The sequence below is a fragment of the Apis mellifera genome, linkage group LG4, assembly GCF_003254395.2.
Source record: "Apis mellifera strain DH4 linkage group LG4, Amel_HAv3.1, whole genome shotgun sequence".
NCBI lineage: Eukaryota > Metazoa > Arthropoda > Insecta > Hymenoptera > Apidae > Apis > Apis mellifera.
This window is the reverse complement of record NC_037641.1, coordinates 10218806-10239861: the sequence shown is the minus strand read 5'-3', so window position 1 is coordinate 10239861 and position 21056 is coordinate 10218806. Positions and strand designations below refer to the sequence as shown.

Sequence of the window (21056 nt, the reverse complement as noted above, 5' to 3'; positions counted from 1 at the left end):
AGTTTAATCGCATAATCCTTATGATAAAAAGTTAATATTAACGTGAGATTGTAAATATACGTGAAGAGAAAAATGTATTTCATTCATTACAATGTACCGTTATCTAATAAAAAGTAATGTGAGAATAATTCTTGGTTGTTCTAGATGCTGTTACTATCCACGAATTCCTTGCGCAAAAAGCGGCTTCTCCCCTAGAATCTGTAGATGCTAGTTATCCCAGTAAAGTAGTCGGGCAAGAGCAAGATTTGTCGCCAAGCGTCGAGAGACAAACCTATTCAGAGAAGAGGAAATTCTGGGAGGATATATCAAGGAAACGGGAAAGTTATCAGCGTTCGGAGTCGGAGGTGTCGAGAACCTCGCAGTTGACGATAAACGAGAGCGACAGCGAGTACATACAGAACGTAATCACCGAGGACACGGCAGACATTGGCCAGCAGCAGATCGACAAGTCTGAAACGTTGGAAGATTTGAACGTGCCCGATATATCCGAGTGTTCCGTGGCGGAGAAAGCGCAGTACTTCGAGGAGCAAATACAAAAAGAGACGACGAAACTTCCGCCCAAGCTGCATCAACAGGACTCGTTGAAATCCGAGAAAGAGAAGGTAACGAAGATCAAGATAAGCGAGAAGGAGAAGGTGGATAAGGATGAGAAGTACGTGGCCGAATTGAAACAGAAAAAGGTGGAGGAGAAGAGGGTGGAGATTGTTACGTTGCAAAAGGAAGAGGAGAAAGAAGGTGAGAAAAAGGAGAGAAGATTGTCTGACGAGGATGAAAAGGAAAAGGATGAAAGTAAATACGTGGAAGTGAGCGAGGTAACATCTGAAAAGGAAGTGGGGAAAGAAAAGGAAGATTATGTGAAACTTGATGAGGTCGTAACCGAGATATCTGTAAAACCTGAAAAATTAGAGGAAGATATTGAAAGGTTAGAGTCTACGCCTGTTACAACATCCGTAGAGAAAATTGAGAAAATAGAGGTGGAAGAAAAAATGGTGGAACCGTCGATGATCATCGAAGAAAAATCGGTTGATGAGATTAAACGAGTGGATGAAGTAGAGAGAATGAAAATTGTGGAGGAAACTCCCGTACTGATAAAAGATCAATTAGTCGAATTAAAAGTTGAAGGTGTTGTGGAGGAAGAAAGGAAAACAGTTATCACTGAAGTACCTGCACAAGATATCGTAGAAGATGTAAAAATAAGAAGAGAAGAAGTACAAGAGTCAATTACACAAGTAAGTATAAAAGAGATGGAAGAAGAGAAACTAAAGGATGTTACAAAATCTATAGAAGTAGAACAAAAAAAAGAAATGGAAGAAAAAGTGGAACCAATATCGGAAGTAAAAACGAAAGAAAAAGTTATAGAAGAGAGTGTAGAAGACAAGAAAGTGGAAGTGGAAAAATCTATTCCTGAAGTGAGTGTAGAACGAGAAACGATAGAAGAAATTGTAAAAGAAAAAGAAAAGGACGTCGAAGTTACGAAAATAGTTATTCACGAAGAAATTATAAAGAAGCACGTAGAGCCAGAAGTGCAAGAATTTATTGCAGAAATTGAAGAAAAAATCGTAAGCGAGAAGGAAAGCACAGAGCAGAAAAAAGAAGAAGCAGAAAAGATTGTTACAGAGACAATTACACAAGAAGAAGCAGTGGGAGAAAGAATTGAAGAAAAGGAGAAAGAAGCAGAAAAAATAGATACGGAAATATTTTTACGAGAAAGTATTAAGGAAGATCTAGAGCAGAAAGAAAAAGAAGAAAAAGAAATTGTAAAGCAAAAAGAGGAAAAGAAAGAAGAATACGTAGAAGAAGTTACTACAGATATAAGCGATGAACTAAAAGAAATAGATGCCGAGAAAAAGCAGGAAGAGATATTGGAATCCATTACAGAAAAAAAAATGGAAGATGTGAAAGATGAAGAATTAAAAATGGAACCTGCGAAGAAAATAGAAAAGGAGGTGGAAGAAATTATTACAGAAAGGAAATTACAACGAGAGATAATCGCAGAAGCGGAAGCGAAACGAGAGAAAGAAGAAAAGGTTGTGGAAAAAGAAGAAAAGGAGAAAAAGAAAGAAGAAGAAGAAGTTGTCACAGATTTAACCGTCCGAGAAAGAACATTAATGCCAGAAACAAAAAGAGAGGAGGTGATTAGAGAAAAAATGGGTGGAAGGCGTATTATAACGGAAGAAACTACTATCATCTATAAGGTGCAGAAAGATGGTACTCTGGTGCAAGAGCAAGTATTGAAATCCGTTCAAGTGGAAGAGGGAAGCGATGGTTTAGGCGCATTAACCCAAATGCCTGAAAGTAAAATCGAGACTAAGGTAATTCACGAGATAGAATCGATTGGCGATGTTAAACCCGAGATCGCTTTCTCAACGGATATTAAACAGGAGATGCAAAAGTTTATGGAGGAAGAAAGGAAACCAGAAGTGGAAGTTAAGGAGGAAATAAGACTGATTGAAGAAGAAAAATTGGAGAAGGCGTTTCCTGAATCGATTGCGAAGGAAGATGAGAAAGTTAAGGGGAGAAAGGAAGGAGAAGAAGAGAAAGAAGAAGAGGAAGAAGGAGAATCGAAGAAAGGGGAGAGAGAAAAAATTTCACTGCACAAAGAAGTAGTAACCGAAGTTGAGACGAAGCAAGTTAAGAAAGAATTCGAGTCGCGTATTCCTATTTCAACAGCAAAGATGGACAAGGATAAAATTCAAAAGGAAACGAAGCTTAAAGCTACGATGGAAGAGAAACGTGTTCCGAGTAAACTCGAAATCGATAAGGAATCAATCGCGGAGAAGGAAGATATTTCGCCAACGACTAGAAAGAAAGAATTCGAATCTCGAATACCGAAGCGCGTCGTGGATGTGAAACCGACGTCTGATAAAGCTGGAAAGAAGGATACGCACGTAAGAAAAGAGAGCGAATCGTACACGATAACGGAGAAGAAATCGAGCGAAGAGATAACCTCGAAATTGGAGGAACATTTAACTACGAAGAGTGAAACGCAAACATTTTCGAAAACTTTCACCGATCCTCACCAAGCTTTCAAAATGTTCGAGGATATGGATAGCTTAGGGAAGAGTAGTGAGTTCGCAACGGTGACGTCTAAGATCGATCATAAAACGTCGACCATGCTGGAGAAGAAAGAAGTAGTATCCTCGGAGATTTCCACCGGCAGGGACAAGGTAATCACGCACGAGGAGAAGGAACGGGTTGAAAAGAAGAAATCGTTGGAATCGCAATTGAAGAAGGAGTCGCCGACCGAAACGTTGGAGGAGAAGAGCACCAGGCGGGAGGAATTGGACAAAACAGCGATTCAAAAATTGTCGATGAACCTGACGGATACTCGAAACATAATAGACGCGGCTGCGTCCGAATCGAGGGCCGAGACGAAGAAAGAGGAGATATTTAAAAAGTTGTCGGACGAAGAGGGAGTGACGACTCAGGAGGCGGGTAGCAGCGTGTCGAGGGAGAGCGACGCAGACGTGGCTATACGAATAAAGAGAGAGATTGGTAGGAAAGGCGGCTACGAGGAGGATGTGAAAGTGGTGGAGGGAAAAGCGACGGAGAGGATATCGAGGCCAGTCGCGGATACGGATCAAATCGAGACGCTCGCTCAAGGGGAATCGCACAGAGAGACGAAAGAAAGTTTCAACGTTGTTCAATTCGTGCCAAGCGAGAAGAAGAGAATGAGGGAGAAGGGGAAGGAGAAGGAGGAGTCGGAATCGTGGAAAGAAGAGAAGGAGGAAGTAGCGCGGCCGAGCGTAAGTTTGGAGGAGCAGCAACGGCAAAAGTTCAAAGAGATCGAGGCGCGTACGATAGCGGAGACTCTGATTCAATCGATCGAGAGCGAGATCGAAGCGAAATCAGCGGCGGATTTGAAAGCGGAGTTGCTCAGCAAAGGATATCTGGAGCAAATAATAAGCGAAAGCGTGGAAACGGATCACGAGAAATTGGCGGATGATTTGACGCGAAAATTCGAAAGTATAATGAAGAGGACGGCGCAGGAGAAGGCGGGGCGCGTGGACTCGTCGAGATTTAGATCGTCGTTACAGGAGGAATCGTTGGAGAAAAGTTCGACCAGGGACAGTATAAGCGTTAGCGAGGATATAACGAGGGACGAGGAATCGTCGCCCCACGAGAAAGAAGAAAGTTTCCCCCTTTCGTCGTCCCAGGCCAAACTCCAAGACAGAGATATCACCATGAGCCCCAGTAGCATATCGGAACAGATAGATTTCGAGGAAACGATCGACGTGGATACGAACGAGTTGGAGAGCGTGTCGAAGCCAACGATGAGCCCGCAATACGAGAAACAACGATCGAGCAGCCAGCTGAGTTTCCCTCCCGACAAGATGGTGTCCGAGATTTCGGGCGCCAGAGTTTTGGAAATACTGGAACCAGGTATGGACAGTCAATCCAGGGAGGATTCGGTGGACGTGCCCTCGTTAGAGATGGACGAGCACAAAATATCGGAGCAGACTAGCAGAGGGATACCGTCGTTGCGCGAGAGCGCGGAAATGGATTCGTTCGAGAGGTTGGCGCAAGAACGAGATATCACGATCAGCCCTAGCACCGTATCCGAGGATACGAATATAGATTACTCTTTGGTGCAAGAGTCGTCTCATCCTATTGGAGGATCCCAAAGGGAATTGCCTATGATAAGCGCGAAAAGAGCGGACAGTTTCGAGATCGAAAGTCCTCCGCTCGTCTCGCCGAAACCGAAGGTGCGTGGCCTCGAGATAATTAAACCTGTCGATTGGATGATCGGCGACGAGAAGATCGAAATATCGGAGACGTTGCAACCGTCTCAGATCTTTAATCAAGAATTGGAGGCGTACGAAACGATGATCAAGAAGAAGGAACGATTGTCCTCGTTGGACGGATCGACGGATCACGAACAGGAATCCGGCACGAAATCGTCGGAGGACATCAGTGTGATAGAATCGACGAGGGAGGCAGCGGTTGCTGCGGATGACGATCGTAAACCAACGAAATTCACCGTGATTCCCGTCAGCGAGCAGGATTTTGAAAACGAGTTGGTGGAGAATAAATTGGACGTTAGTTGTCAGGAATTGGTCGACACGTTGCAGCGCGAATACGACGCAAAAACGCCTATCGAGGAATACGTGGAAAGTACTCGGAAACAAGTTGTCACCGATGAAACGGTGGAAAAACACGAAAAAGAAGTTTTGCAAATGGAAAAATCGGTTGTGGAAGAAGAACCTAGCGAACCAACTACGATTGAAGAACAAAGGGTGGAAAAGAAAGAAGAGGTGAAAGAAGAGGTGAAAGAAGAAGTGAAAGAAGAGGTAAAAGAAGAAGTGAAAGAAGAAGTGAAAGAAGAAGTGAAAGAAAAGATGAAAGAAGAAATAAAAGAAGAGATGAAAGAAGAAGTGAAAGAAGAGGTGAAAGAAGAAGTGAAAGAAGAGGTGAAAGAAGAAGTGAAAGAAGAAGTGAAAGAAAAGATGAAAGAAGAAGTGAAAGAAAAGATGAAAGAAGAAATGAAAGAAAAGATGAAAGAAGAAGTGAAAGAAGAAGTGAAAGAAGAGGTGAAAGAAGAGGTGAAAGAAGAGGTGAAAGAAGAGGAGAAGAAGGAAGACGAAAAGATAAAGGAGGAGGAAAGAGGGAAGGAAAAGGAAGAGGCGAGGGAAGAGGAGAAAACGAAAGACGATGGTTTGGCTAAACCTTTGAAAATCGAGGAAAGTAAACAGGAGAGAGTGGCGGCAAAGCCGGAAATCGAATTGAAATTGGAGAAAACAACGGACGAGTTGAAGGAATGGACGGAAGCTTATTTGTCGAAGATGAAACCGTTGAGCGAGGAATACAAAAGGCATATGGAGAAAGCTACGGAGAAGCACGACAAGCCTGGAAGATCGACGACAGTTCCTTCCGACACTTGTGCCTTGAAAATAAAAAAAGATGATCTCTCTAGTGTTGATTTAAGTGCACGATACGCTATAACCGTTCTAGATCAGGTAGTTAAAAAAGAGATAGCCGAGGTGAAGGAGTCTTTAGAGGCGGCTAAGCAAGACCTGATAGAGGAATTAAGCGAGAATAGTGAAACTGTGATCCAAATAAAAGATTCCCCCTCAGAATTCCGATTTAAATTACAACCCGAGTCCATTCCCAACGATTTACCATTTTTATACACACCAGCGTATCCTGCTGCTGAGCAAACCCACGAGTCGGATACCGAAGCGGTAAAGAGGGAATCCCCCGTCGATAAATCGAAATGCGAGACGAAGGATACCGATCGAGGCGAAACGGAGACGGATGATGGACCCGGTGGTATCGAGGAACCGCAACGTGAAACGCAAAAGGATACACCTGTGATTAAAACCGATAAGTCTGACGCAGAGACTGCTGTAATAACCGTCCACGAAGATACGAAAGACGAGGAGGAAGTCCGCGAAGAGGAACATCCCAGCCCCGTGCCTGCCAGCATGTCAGGCTCGGACATAGACAATAAAGACGAGAGTTCTTCTTTGGCTTTACCGCGCCCCGTGCTTAGAAGACGCCAGAAACCCGGTAGAAGCGCCAAACGTATCACATCCGACAGCGACGCGGATCTCGGTTCTAGTTCCGGCGAGAGTAGCAATTATCAATCGTGCGACTACGAAATCGGTAGCGGTAGCCGACCCAGCTCCTCCGACGTGGAGGCGATGCAATCGTGCGGCGTGCCTTCGGCCACCGCCTCGGAATACGAAACTGCGATGATGTCGGTCGAGCACTCCACCTCTTCCAAACCAACCTCGCAGGAGTATCAGACAGCGGCCACGACCATGAGCTCGCGCGAATCGATGAAGTCTTTGACCTCTTTGAGCTCCGGCCATCTTGGCAGCATCGACAGCACCAGCGAATTGTCCGAGACTTTGGTAGCGTCCGAGGCGGATGCGGACAAAGAGGAGGAGGACGAGGAGGAGGAGGAGGAGGAGGAGGAGGAGGAGCGTTTGGACGGTGCTCTGGACGGGGAGCAGACCGAACAGTCGGACTCGTCAGGCAGCGATATACCGATTGACGAGCCGATGGACGATATCTACAATCGGGCGCCTTGTCGTATGAAACGATCGTCCGAAATGATCTTCCCTCAAGTCCTCGAGGCGGCCGCTCTCGAGGAGTCGCCGGCCAAGGACGCCAAGGGTGTAGATTTCGCCACGTCCACCTCGACCACGGGAACGGGAGCTAGCCCCGTTCGATCCGTCGATATAATGACATCGCGAGTTTCCGAGGACGGGGTGCAAAGCGTGTGCACTCAAGTGATATCGACTCGAGGCGTGGAGGCCGAGGTTGAAGCCGAGATGGCAGCATCCAAGGTGGAAAGCCTGCCGGAGACGGGGACGGGTGAAAAGGACGGGGAGGAAGGGACAACGTTGGACGTGCAAGCGATCGAGTCGGAGCTTTTGGAGCAGAGATATGGAAGCGGGCAAGCCCCGACCAGCGAAAGCCCGGAAATGTCGATGCAAACGTCGACGCCCTCCATAGTGCAACAGGCTTCGATGTCCACGTCCTCGACGTCCGGCGTGTCTATAGACACGGTGGTGGGGAAAGAGAAGTCGGCGGATCGTCAATCGCCCGACAGCGATTCGTTCGAGATGGTCGATAAACCCGACATCATCGACGATTTCGTGGTCATAGAGGAAGTTGGCAGAGAGGCCGAGGAGTACGATTCCGAAGGGAAAAGCATACGCATCAGTTCCATACCTCAGGTGATCGGCAAACAGTACGATCGGGATCTTGAAAATCTCATAACGGAAAACAAGGAAGATTCGCAAGTGTCGACGAGCCAAGCGTCGAAGAACAACGAATTGTTCGACTTCGAGTCGGAGGAGAGCCCGCCTCAAGTCTCGAACGACGATCAATATTCCCAATCGTACTCGGACGACGAGCAATACGAAGGGGGGAAGAAATGGATAGAGATGCAATTCCACGCGGATCCACGGGTCTACGACATCGAGTACGATCGAGGTCCTTTGGAGGATATAAAGGAAGAGGAGATCACCGACTTCGAGGCTGGGAGCAGTAGATTCGGCAGTCTGGGCAGTCACAAAGAATCGATAGGAAGCGTGGGTAGCATGCGTGGCAGTTTCGGAAGCACGCCCGACTACGACGTCCTGGCCGGTAGGAAATACTTCACCAGGCCGTCCGACCACGACAACGTGTCGTTGAGCTCGTTGCAAGAGTTCGAGAACTTGGAGAGCGCCGTAGCGGCCGAGAATTCTAGAAAATTGCAATGCGGCTCCCACGATTCCGTGAATAACGGCAGTCTTCCAAGGAGGTACATGACCAGCCGATCCGGCCACGGCGACGACATCTCGTTATCCTCGTTGAAGGATTTCGAAGGGTTGGAGAGGGCTTGTAGGGAGGCGCATTTAATCGAATTGCGGGCGAGGGAGGAGGAAGACTTGTTGGAACACGAGAGCCCCGAGAACAAGTACAAATTGGAGAGTCTAACGCGAGCGAGGGTGGACACGAGCACGGCCGGCTCGTTCAACGCGAGCACGTCGGGCTCGGACGATTACGAGAAGAGAATAAAAGAGATCGACGAGATAATACGGATAGCCCAGTCGAACGTGGAGAAGTCGGATCGGCAAGACGACACGACGGAGGACATTTCGCAGATCGAAATCACGGACGCTGAGAAAATTGGGTCTCAGGCAGGCGTGCAACCCGTTTCGAAACCGGAGGAGGAACTGGAGGAACCGACCCTGTTGCCACTTCAAAGGGAGACGAACGTTATGGAGACGAGTACGGATTCCCTCGAGTTGGAGGACAATATGGATAAGAAGCATCATCAGTTATGCCGAAGCTCCGACTCGTTGGAGATGAAAACCACGCTGGATTTTCCTTCGTTGAGTTCGGACTCGTTGAACAACGTGCGAGACGCAAGGGAGATGCAGTCGGACGTAGCCGAACACGCGAGCAGCGTTAGACGTATTTCTTCGGACTCGTTGGACATGCCTTTGCTCGAGCAACAGGATTCCGAAAGGCCGAGCAACGAAGATGATCGTTCGGATGGTGTCACGTCGGACAATTCCTTGGAGCACAGATCGGACGCAGGGGAAACCGATAGAAGCGATAGAGCGAGGACAACACCGAGCACCAATACATAGGAATATTTTCGTAGGTACGTATTGTTGTTACGAATTGTTGGATGTAATAAAAATTGATTCATTTTAAGATTTTAAGAAAAAGAAAGGCTGTTACTTTTAATCAATCTATTAATTCGTAATATTCGTCTCTCGTTCCAGATAGCGGACCATCAAAGTGAATTTGTTACAACGTTGGTTCTTAAGGCTACAACGATGTATTATTGAACCAATTGAAATGCTTTACGTAATACAGCATAATATAATGAAAAATGAAGTACTAAAAGAAATACTTGCGCGTTGTGCATATGCAAGGTATTAAAATGCATTTATCTTTATTTTATGCGACGTTTTATAAGAATATAATTGTTTTATGATGCTTAAGTGAAATAGTTATTATCTTTAAAATATAGGATTGTTATTAAAATGAGGTAGAAACACGAATGACGCTTATTCATTTCGTATTAAAATCTATCGAAAAAAAAAAAGAAAAAACAAAAAAAAAAAAACAAAAATTGTAATTGCTTTCGATCTACTTATTTCAATAATTATGAATTATCTTGCTTCGTTGTTCACGATTGTTTACAGTAATTAAGTTTATATCGCAAAAATTGTACTTTTTAAATGTTATTCTCGTATGTCCTACTTGTATGATAATACTTACATAAAGAAAAAAAAAATGTCATGTTTTTGTAAATTTTTCGATTATAACGTGTCTTTGTGACTACGCTTTCTTAAGGTGTTGACAGTTATGAACACTTTATATTTGCATACTGATTTTCAAAAAACGTTTACGAGCTCTAATACTCGTTAATCTTAATTGCAAGTGTTCACGAAAGAACAAAAAATATATTAATTAAATAGAAAATTTTATATACAAACCGTAATGTATAAGATCTTAGGAAAAAAAAATATATATATATATATATATATATATATATATATATATATAAAAATATATATATATATTAGAGTATATATCAAGAGAGTGCATTCTCTGATTAATGTATGATGCATATGTGCAAATGTTATAGACATTTTTTGTATGCGAAGTTTTAACCAATTATGAGATATTGCTTTAATCTATTTGCTGATAATGAATTCGATGTATTTTATCGATCGTAAGAACGATTTTTAACGTTATGTCAAAATTTTAACGATGTTTTTCTGTTTTATCTGTTTTTCATAATCTGTTTTCTTTTTTTTCATCGATGAAAATATAAATCTATATGAACAAAATAAAATATTCATCATTTATTGAAACCCCAATGTTCTTCGCGATAGTGTTGCTTGGACTACATATTTGATAGAACCTCAATTATTATAGCAATAACTTTGTCTAATATACAATAATATTATAAGTTTAATTAATAAATGCAAAAATCGTGCGTACAAAACGTTGTAAAATAAAATGAAAAGAACAATGAAGAAATACAAAATACATGCTACACACACGAAAATTTTTTTTCGGTAGTTCCTTGTAACCCTTTATTTAAAAAAAAAAATCGTATTCTCACTTACTTTTTATATGGGTATACGCAAATCAACATAATGCTTTGTTTCATATTAAAAAACAATAAATATGTTCTTTATAAATAGATATGTATATCTTTTTCAAACAAAAATTATTTGACGAGTAAAAAAAAACGCGAAGATAAATGAAATTATAAATAAAATTTTTAAATTAATTCTACATATATACATATGTGTGTACTATAAATTTATTACAGAAACGAACAAATATACTGAAAAGAATAAAATAGTAGGAGATAATTTAGTAGTAATTAGTTTTGTAAAAAATATATTCATTATTTGCATACAAATAGTTGATAATCAGTATTTTTTACATACTTTGATAACAAACTAAAGATATATTAGCTTTCGACACTTCTCAACACGAGTTTTAAATATTTTAATTTTTCGTTCTAATTTAATACAGCTGAATGAATAATAAGATAATTATAAGACTTACAAGACTTACAAATAATTATAAGATTTATTAAACTTAAAATGTAATTATTGTTGTTCATTTTTTAAAGGATTCGATTATTTTTTATTTATTTTATGATATTTATTATTTATGAAATATGTATAATAATAATATTGAATAAAATATTATTAATTATATAAATATGAATGTGATAAAATAGTTATATATAAATATTTTTACCATATTTTAAAAAAAGAATTAGATTAATTTTTTTTTTATTAATTTTTTATATTTATAAAGATTTTGTTGCGCGAATAAAATATAAAATCCAAAAGCAAAAAGATCCAAGATATATATAATAAATATAAATATTTATTGACTTATCTATTAACGTGAAAATTATATAAATTAAGCATCTAATGAATTCTATAATGGCAACGTATATCGATTCATCGAACAATAAACCAATAGTGGTAAGAGCAAGAAAATTATTAATAAGCATAAATCCAGATGATATGGTCCATAAATTCTAAAAACGGAGGTTCATTGATTATTTTATATTCAATGTTTCAACAATTATATTAATATTATTTTGACAAATATTAATAATTAACAATTAATATATTTAAAAAATATTTGTGGAAATGAATATTTCAATTACGATTTCAAAACGCATAAAAAGAATTAGATAAAAAAATTAAATTCTCACCTGTGTTTCATCATATATTCGAAAATGATTGTAAAGAATTAGGAAAAAATGTACAATTATATACAAATTTTGCCATATTGGTATATGTTTATCATATTTAATTCTAGATGTGACCTATTAAAAATTTCATCATTATTATTATTATTATTATTGTTATAAATTTGAAAATAAATGTATATAATATTATGAGATTTACTGATTAAAAATGTATGTACAGAAAATAAAACTTACATTAATTTTGTATTCATCTAGACCTAAACGAGGAGCACCTGGAAACCAACTGGGACCTTTCCAGACAACAGCTAATTTATTTGTAAGAGTTGGTATCTTTATACTTTTTTTAATTAATTCTATAGTATAAAAGATCTATAAAATTTCAAGATATTTATTAAATAATACATTTTATAAATAGCACATCTTATGTAATAATCAATAAATAAAATTATTATACTAAAATAAATGGTATGCGTTATTGTTATAAATTATTATAAATAACATATCATTATTTCAGTTTATGATTTGTATAATAATTATATAATTGTGAAAATAAAAATTGATATAAAATATCAATAATATTTAAAAATATTTGAATATAATTAATTCATAAAAGAACAATGATTCTTACCTGTAAATAAAAAGGATTAAAAGATTGAGGACTGACAACTAAACCATAAATTATTTCATCTTTTTCTTTTTCAAACGTTCCAAATAATTTATCCCATACGATAAGGACACCACCATAATTTTTGTCTAAACAATATAAATTGCAACCTATAAGTAATAATAATTTTAATTAATGATAATTATTCGCAACTCAATTGAATATTTATTATTTATTTCTTACCATGATGTACACGATGATGTTTTGGTGTGTTAAATATTAATTCTAATGGTCCGAGATCATCAATGACTGTCGTATGAATCCATAATTGATAAATTAAGTTGAATTGATTATGCGCGATGAAATGAGATGGCGGTATAAATAATGCAAGAGGTAGATATAACATCTGAAAACAAATCGTATTTTTTTCATATTATATTGTCTCGTAATCGAACATTATCGTATGTCTTCTATTACAATTATATATAATTTAAATATACGCGTATCTTATAAAACGATTTTTGAAAATATAAAAAAAAATTTTCATAAAAACTAATTTCATCTCGTAAATTTTAAAAAAGCTTAAAAAATTCTTATAACTCATTATTTTAAATTATAATTACATCATTGTTATTATCTTAGTTGCGATTTATTAATTGAATGGATAAGTGGCCATAATGGATATGCAGAACATCTATTACACCGGTTTCTGTTTATAGCATAAGACATCATCCACAGGATACCGTAAATGTAATATGAGCGATACTTACAAAATTACACCAATGTTGCAAAATGGATTGCCGCAAACCAACCGCGAGATTGAATTCTTCGCTGCTATGATGTACTTGATGTTGAGCCCATAAAAAATGTACCTCTGTAAACGGGCGAGAAATACTATAAATTTGTCAAATAGCGGATCGACAATCACACGCACACATGGTTGGATAGGAATTTAACCGTGGTTACTCCGGTGAACCCAATAGTAACAGAAATCCACCCCCACGGCTGTGACACACCAAGTCCATGCTGAGTTCCAAGGGAGATTCCACAAGCGATATTTCTCATAAATTATGATGTATGCGTAATATTCAGCGCCGCGGAAAAAAATACTGGAATATTCGTTAAAAAATTCGATTAAATAACTCGTAATAAAAATTAATATAATAATAATTTATATTTAAATCATGTTTTCAAGTTGGAAAGTAATGTGTATAAAAGATATATACATTTTTATGTTTAAAATATGATAAGAATAAGTAAAATAAATATGTTGACTCAAAATACATATATGTTATCTTTTTCTTATCTTTAAGTGAAAATTAACAAAAAAAGTATGATGCATTTATTAAATAATAAAAATATTTTAGAATGAACAAATATAGGAAATTTTAATTGTATATCAGCATATTTCACTTATCGCATGATAACTATTTAACGACCAAAAAATATTTATCATATTTATATGTAAATATAACAGAACGATTTCTCTTATCATCTTAAACATTCATCCATAAACGAAGATTTTATAACTGTATTTTATTTTTATAATTTTTTATTTATAGAATATTTTTTCTCTTAATTATATCGAGCAAAACTAATAAATAAAAGAATAACAATATAAATAGAATAGTAAAACGTTACCTATGCTTACCGGCCAGTTTCTTGAAATAACCAATGAGATAAAGATGTCATTTGATCATTCAAACGGAACTTCTTTTTTTTTTTAAATATTAATATAATTTGCTCCAATATAATAAGGATGAAGAATGGTAACCATACCTATATATACATTTATCTTGATTGATATAATTATTTAACGCTTGATTATGCAATTGATAATTCAAACAATAATCAATATTGTTTTGTAATTTAACGTAGAAAATTAAAAATAACTCACCAATTAAATAATTTTGGAAATAACAAAATTAAATTTTAAGTATATTTATTCTAAAGTTAAAAGAAATACGTGATTTTACATAATATATTGAATATTCCAAGTATATGTTTAAAATATTATTACTTATAAAAAAACAGATATAAATATAATTACCTGCTGATGATAATCAGGAACTTCATGCGGGAATTCGAAGATAGTTTCGTAGGGGTTAATAAAGTACCACAATTTTCCTGCGTTCTTCAACTCGTTGATCAAATCAACGTTCGAGACATTCATTTTATTTATTAATATATTATTATATTACACTGTTCAAAATAATTTAACGAAGAATTTCAAGAATGAAACAAAATAAAGGCAGTGAAGCACTATAATAATACCATCCGATTCTGTTTTAGTCATCGAACTGAGTGCACGTATCGTTTATATATGTTCGAGCTAACCGAGGACACGTGAGTATGCGCGCGCGATGCTCTTTCACGGCCGTATGTGGTAAAGGCGCGACAATGAAGATGCAATGAAATTTTATTCAAATAAGACGATTTTAAATACGTTGTTATTAAATTGAAAAATGAAAAATTAATTTTTACTCGTGAAATTTCCAGAATATATTTTAATCATATGAGCTTCCTGTTAAGAAAATATCATTATTTATTTAATATAAATATATTATAAATTTAAAAACAAGAAATATTTCAAAACAAAAAATTAAAAAATAATAATTCGTATATTTTTCGATGAATTCATTATTTTCTGTTATAAATCATAACATTAATTAATATAAGAATTATTAATTCATTATTATACTAATTCAATTGAATTAGAAATTAATGAAAATTTAAATTATTAAGTAAAAATCATTCAATTTTTAAAACTTTCTTTTATGTCGATTTAAGATAAAAAAAATCAATTATTATTTACAAATCTTTTTGAAATAATACATATGTAATTATTTACTTAATATAAATTGAAGTTTCCTTTATAATTTTTGGGATAATGACATTGAAAGAATTTGTAAAAGTAGGAAATCACATGATACACCACTGTACGTAAACCTTCAGTATGTCAGACTGCATTGGCGGCAGACAGGGTGTTTCATAACGTGCATTAATTATTCGCGCAAGAGGATAAACTAATAAATTATATTATTGCTATATGCAAAATTGTTTTTACATTTTGTATGTCAAATTAAAAATATTAATCAATAATATACAAAATATTTTTATTGTTTTACTTTATTCTTATATCTAGATAAAATTGTCATTTAGTTTTATAGAAGATATAAGAAATATGTGTAAAAAAAGTTTACAGACACCAAGATATTATTTATTTAATTTCTAAAACTCGATTTTAGAACTGAATTTGAAAATTTTACATTATCTTATTTTATTTATTAATGTTTTATTTTTTATATATGCCTTTCATAAAGTAAAATATATAAATTGTCTTTAAACTTACATATATATATTTGAATAAATGAAAAAATTAAATAAGAAATTAATCTCTTAAAAATAATAAAATTGTGAATTGTGAATTTGTGAATTTTTTTGATCAATTCATTTATTTAATAAAATTTATTTATTATTAAACTTACAAAACTTAAAAAAAAATACTTTGAAATTATTATTCATAAATTAAAAGAGTTATATTTACATATTAAATATATATTACATAAGAATAACATGTATAGTGAAAAGCATTCAAATAGAAAGTTAACATTAATTTCTTACGTAAATAAAATAATAATTCTGATTTCTTATAAATAGTTTTAACGATACGAATTATTTTAAGTTAAATAAGCTTTCTATGCTACTAATCTTACTATATCTTTTATAAAAAAATGTTATTTTAATTTTATTATCTTCAACCTCATATCTTCTAATATAATTCATGCGAAATAATCTATGTAAAATTCTTGTTTATTTAGAATTAATAAGTTCTGTTTTTTTTTATAAAAATTAGAATTTTATATCAATCTTGTCTATTTCTTATTTTTGAATCATCTATTTTATATATTATACATTATCTAGATTTAAAAAAAGATAATGTAAGAAACTAACATCAAGATAATAAAAAATATAAATAACAGATTAAATCTGAATGTCATAGCTGACGTATAAAAAATGCTTTATATTATCATTATTGCACAACATTAATTGTTATCTCATAAGAGCTATTTAAATTTAATTTGTTTATATATAATAAATATTAATAACAATAAAATATTAAATTATATTAATATATTTTGCAATAACATCCTGCATAATGCATTTCTGAATCGTTCGTATTTTTTGACATTTCAAATTTATTTTCAATTTATTTAAAATTTCATATTTGTAATAGCTTAGCCAAAAAACTATTCGGAAACATGTATAAAGACAATAGAATATCTTTTTGTTTTTTTAGTTATTGATGATCAATTTTGTGCATTTATTTCTTCTTTAAATTTTTAAAATTTTAATATTCATGAAATTTATTTTATTAAATTTTATCATTATTTAATGATATGAGATACATATTTATATTTTTTAATATTATAAATGATATTGCATATAAATTATGTCAAGTATCTCATGGTCAATCGAAGTAATTGAGATCATGACCCTACTAATATATATTAACAAACAAGACTACATAATATCATTTAATTCTTATAGTTTGATCCATAATGAATGTTTACTAATAATTTATTTAATTTTTTAAATATAATTATTAAAATAAATCTTTTTCTGAAATAAAATGTTAAAAACTTATAATATAATATATATATTTAAGATTTTTGTTAAATCTGAATGTCTAAATCTTGTAGCTACATAAACATGCAATTTATATTTTAATTAATATAGAATTTTATTGTATTAATAATATTTCTATCAATTTAATCTTCTATTATTTTTTAGTAAATTTTTTAAATATTTGAATTCAAAAAAAATTTGTTAAGTAAATTTTCAATCTAACCGTCATAACGAAATATTATTAATTTTATTAACTTTTACATTATTAACTATAATTATTTTTAATATGATATTTTTTAATATAATTATAAATAAATAAATTATTGTAATTATTTTTATTGCTATTTATTTTTTTGCTTTTATAAAATATTATTTATTATTCATAATTGTTTATTTATGTATATGATAAACATATATTATATTTATTAATTGCATATATTATATTAATTGCATATATTTATATTTATTAATTTTAAAAAGATTTCAAAAAGAGAAAAAAATATGTATCTTTAATATTGATTGTCTACTACTAATTATTTCATTATTCTTTTAAATTTGAGGATAGAGATGATTTCTGTTTTATCAACACTAAATGTTTATGGTTATGCACGTGGAGAACGAGAACATTGTTTGAAACGATCAAAAATTGTAAATATCGAAAGTTAAAAGTAAAAAAAAAAACTTACAACGTAAATAAATAATATTTTTTCTATTTTTATATAGTACGTATTATATACTTAACAATGAAATAATACTAAACTATATATAATAAAATATAATAAAATTTTTATAGGTTATATTTGTTATATGAATATTTCATGAAATTTATTTATAAAAACTTGTATTTAACTTTACTTTTTATTCACAGTTAAATCATGAAAATAAAAAAATCAAAAACCATGATGAAAAAAACAAAAAAATCTGTTATGAAAAAAAAGAAACAATTAAAAGATGTAACAACAGATGAATTTTTTAATCAGAGTTTTGAAGATGAAATAAATACTATTGATAATGACAATCAAGGTAATAATGTATAAAAATGAAATTAAAATATGGTTTTCTATTTTGATATAATAAATATATATAGTAAATTATAACAAGCAAAATATAAAAATATATTGAAAGTCTATATACAAAATTTTTAATTTTAATTATTTTAATTATTAAAATTTAATATATTATAATAGATAAAAATGTTCTTGAAGATGATGGAGGAAGTAGTGATAGTGACATGGATCCAGTACAGCATAAAAAATCTTTAATGAAATTAAAAGATACAGACCCTGAATTTTATAAATATTTAAAAGAAAATGATAGAAATCTTTTAGAATTTGATATATCAGATGATGGAAATGAAATTGATGATGATGACAAATCTTCATTAAATGAATTCGATATGAAACATATACCTAATGATCATTTAGAGGTATGAAAATATAAAATAAATAAACTGAGAAAAGAAAAATTTTCTATGTATTTTAGGTTGCTAGTGATGAGAGTGATTATGAACTAGACGAAGAGAATAGTATAAAAGATAAAAGAAAAATTACATTGCAATTATTAAAAAAATGGCAAGAAGAAATTCAAAAAGACAAGTATTATCTAATTAAATATTATAGAAATTATTTAATAATTATAGAATCAAAGAATATTCTTATTATTGATGTAATATATCTTTATATATGATTTTTCAGATCATTGAAAACAATTAAATGTGCAGTAGAAGCTTTTCATGCTGCATTAGAAACAGTTGCTGAATCTGGTGATCCAGAATCTTTACAATATAAAGTAGAGGGTGGTGCAAGTTCGTATTTAAATATTTAACTTACATATCATAAGTATAAATAATACATTTCTATTTCAATAATTAAAATATTTTTTAGTATTTAACGGAGTTGTCCAGTTATGTATATTGTATTTACCAGATGCATTTAAACGATATTTAAAATTAGATCCAGATACTCATCATGTTCAAGTTCATAAAATTAAAAGATTTACAAAAATAAAGACTATTCTCAAATTATATTTAACAGATTTAATTAAGGTAAATGTTATTATTACATTATTACATTTCAATATTGAAATTATTGGCCTTATTCATTATAAAATATTTATGTATTCATTTACAGATTTTACAAAATGTAACATCATCTAATATTTTGACAATTCTTTTAAAACACTTACATCAAATGTTACTATATACACAATCGTTTTCATCATTAACTAAGCCATTATTAAAAATTTTATTAAAATTTTGGTCAAGTGGAGAAGAAACCGTTCGTGTTGTTTCTTTTTTAAGCATATTGCGTATTGTAACCAGTAATCGAAAATCAATTTTAGAGATGTTGTTTAAGGTAAAAACAGAATTTTATTACTATATTAATACGATATAAAAATGATTTTTATATAATTAAATTTTTAATTTAAAATTAAAATGTTGCAGACAATGTACGTAAAATATGTTGAAAATTCTAAATTTGTGTCTATTACAACATTACCTGGAATAAATTTTATGAGACATTCTTTAGTTGAAATATATCTACTTGATAATAATTTAGCATATCATCATGCTTTTTTATATATTAGACAATTAGCTATTCATTTAAGAAATGCTATGACTTTAAAGAAAAAGGTAGTATTATCTAAAAATTATATCTATATTTTTATTAATATTACTTTTTATTATGAAATGAAATATATTATAGGAACATTTTCAAGCAGTATACAATTGGCAGTATATAAATTCATTGCGTTTTTGGTCAGAATTAATATATTTATCAAAAAGTGATTCTATGTTACGTTCACTTTTATATCCTCTTGTACAAGTATGTATTATCGTTTTTAATATTATAATTTATCTACATTATAATATTAAATATTTATTTTTTATTATATTTATAGATTATTATAGGAACAATCAAAGTAATACCAACACATCAATATTACCCTCTAAGATTTCATTGCGTACAAATGTTAATAGATATTTCTAAGGAAACTGACACATTTATACCTATATTACCATTTTTATTAGAGGTAAAAAAATTAATTAATTATTTTGTAGAGAAATATATAATACAAACAATGTACGAAAATAGATTTAATTCTAATATTTAACGAAAATAATTTTATAGATATTAGATTCTTATGATTTTAATAAAAAACACAAGGCAGTATCAATGAAACCAGTTCCCTTTATTTGTATCTTAAGGATGTCAAAGTCTCAATTACAAGAAAATGGTTTTAAAGATAATGTTATTGATAATATATATAAACTTATCTTAGAAAATGCTGCAAAAGATAGTCATACTGTATATTTTCCGGATTTATATATATCATGTATAATACAGGTAAGATAAATATTATTACAAGACATTTTAATACAAGTGATAGTTTATATATATATTTAATTATTTTTTCTAGTTAAAAGCATTTCTGAAGAAATGTCATATAGCAAACTATTGTAGAAAAATGAAACAACTATTAGATAAAATCGAGGAAAATAAAAAATATATTGAGACAGAACGGAGTAAAACTGTAATTGATTTAAAGAATATGACAGAGATAAAGAACTGGGAAAATAGAATAAAAGCACAAGGTACCTCATTGTCGAAATTTTATGAATCTTGGATAAAAATCTATCAATCTCAGAAACTTAAATTACTTACAAAAAATGAAGAAATAGCTGAATATAATTTACCAACTATAAGAAAGTTAAAAAAAGGAAAGTCAAGCAAAGAAAATATAGAAGAAAGCAGCGAAGAAAGTGATTTTGAAATGAAAATAAAATCTAATAAGGAAAAATCTGATGAAAGTAAATTTGATAAAAGAAAATCTGAAAAACATTCTAAACCAAAAAAGAAAAAATTAAAAATTAACAATGATCAGATCAATTTATTACCCCAAGAAAATACAGATATCGTGCAAGATATCAATAGTGATGATTGGGATTAAATATATTTTATTTCACATGTATGATGTGTATGATAATAAATCAATGTCAGTTTAAATTTTATAATATGAAACAATATTCTTTTAAAACATATTTTACAATAAAGATTTTTACAGCTATGAATAGTGAAAATAACAAGATTAATTATTTATTAAATAATTAAAATTTAT

General features: G+C 32.4%; 3 protein-coding genes across 4 annotated transcripts; 2 read left to right on the top strand and 1 right to left on the bottom strand.

The window, feature by feature from the left end:
• Nucleotides 1-20: 20 nt before the first annotated feature.
• LOC409981 (titin) lies at nt 21-9748 on the top strand. Its single transcript, XM_026440031.1, has 8 exons — nt 21-30; nt 145-1640; nt 2202-2312; nt 2382-2507; nt 2676-3630; nt 3721-5411; nt 5496-9106; nt 9231-9748. Exons 1-7 carry the CDS (start codon nt 21-23, stop codon nt 9090-9092), a joined length of 7986 nt encoding a protein of 2661 aa, XP_026295816.1. The 3' UTR covers nt 9093-9106; nt 9231-9748.
• An 844-nt stretch (nt 9749-10592) lies between these two features.
• On the bottom strand, nt 10593-14667 carry LOC413590 (alkylglycerol monooxygenase). The gene is made up of 10 exons (XM_026440030.1): nt 14359-14667; nt 13960-14087; nt 13266-13417; nt 13079-13182; nt 12552-12714; nt 12333-12478; nt 11939-12073; nt 11708-11821; nt 11309-11527; nt 10593-10622 (listed from the first exon to the last, which is right to left on the bottom strand). Exons 1-10 carry the CDS (start codon nt 14479-14481, stop codon nt 10593-10595), a joined length of 1314 nt encoding a protein of 437 aa, XP_026295815.1. The 5' UTR covers nt 14482-14667.
• A 3138-nt stretch (nt 14668-17805) lies between these two features.
• On the top strand, nt 17806-20952 carry LOC413591 (nucleolar complex protein 2 homolog). 2 transcript variants are annotated; one of them, XM_026440288.1, is made up of 11 exons: nt 17806-17960; nt 18143-18363; nt 18420-18532; nt 18632-18741; nt 18821-18981; nt 19067-19291; nt 19381-19569; nt 19643-19762; nt 19839-19970; nt 20069-20284; nt 20358-20952. In XM_026440288.1, exons 1-11 carry the CDS (start codon nt 17813-17815, stop codon nt 20886-20888), a joined length of 2166 nt encoding a protein of 721 aa, XP_026296073.1. In that variant the 5' UTR covers nt 17806-17812; the 3' UTR covers nt 20889-20952. The 2 variants fall into 2 exon arrangements, with proteins under 2 accessions (XP_026296073.1, XP_026296072.1); XM_026440287.1 differs by having other exon boundaries at nt 18125-18363.
• Nucleotides 20953-21056: the final 104 nt, after the last annotated feature.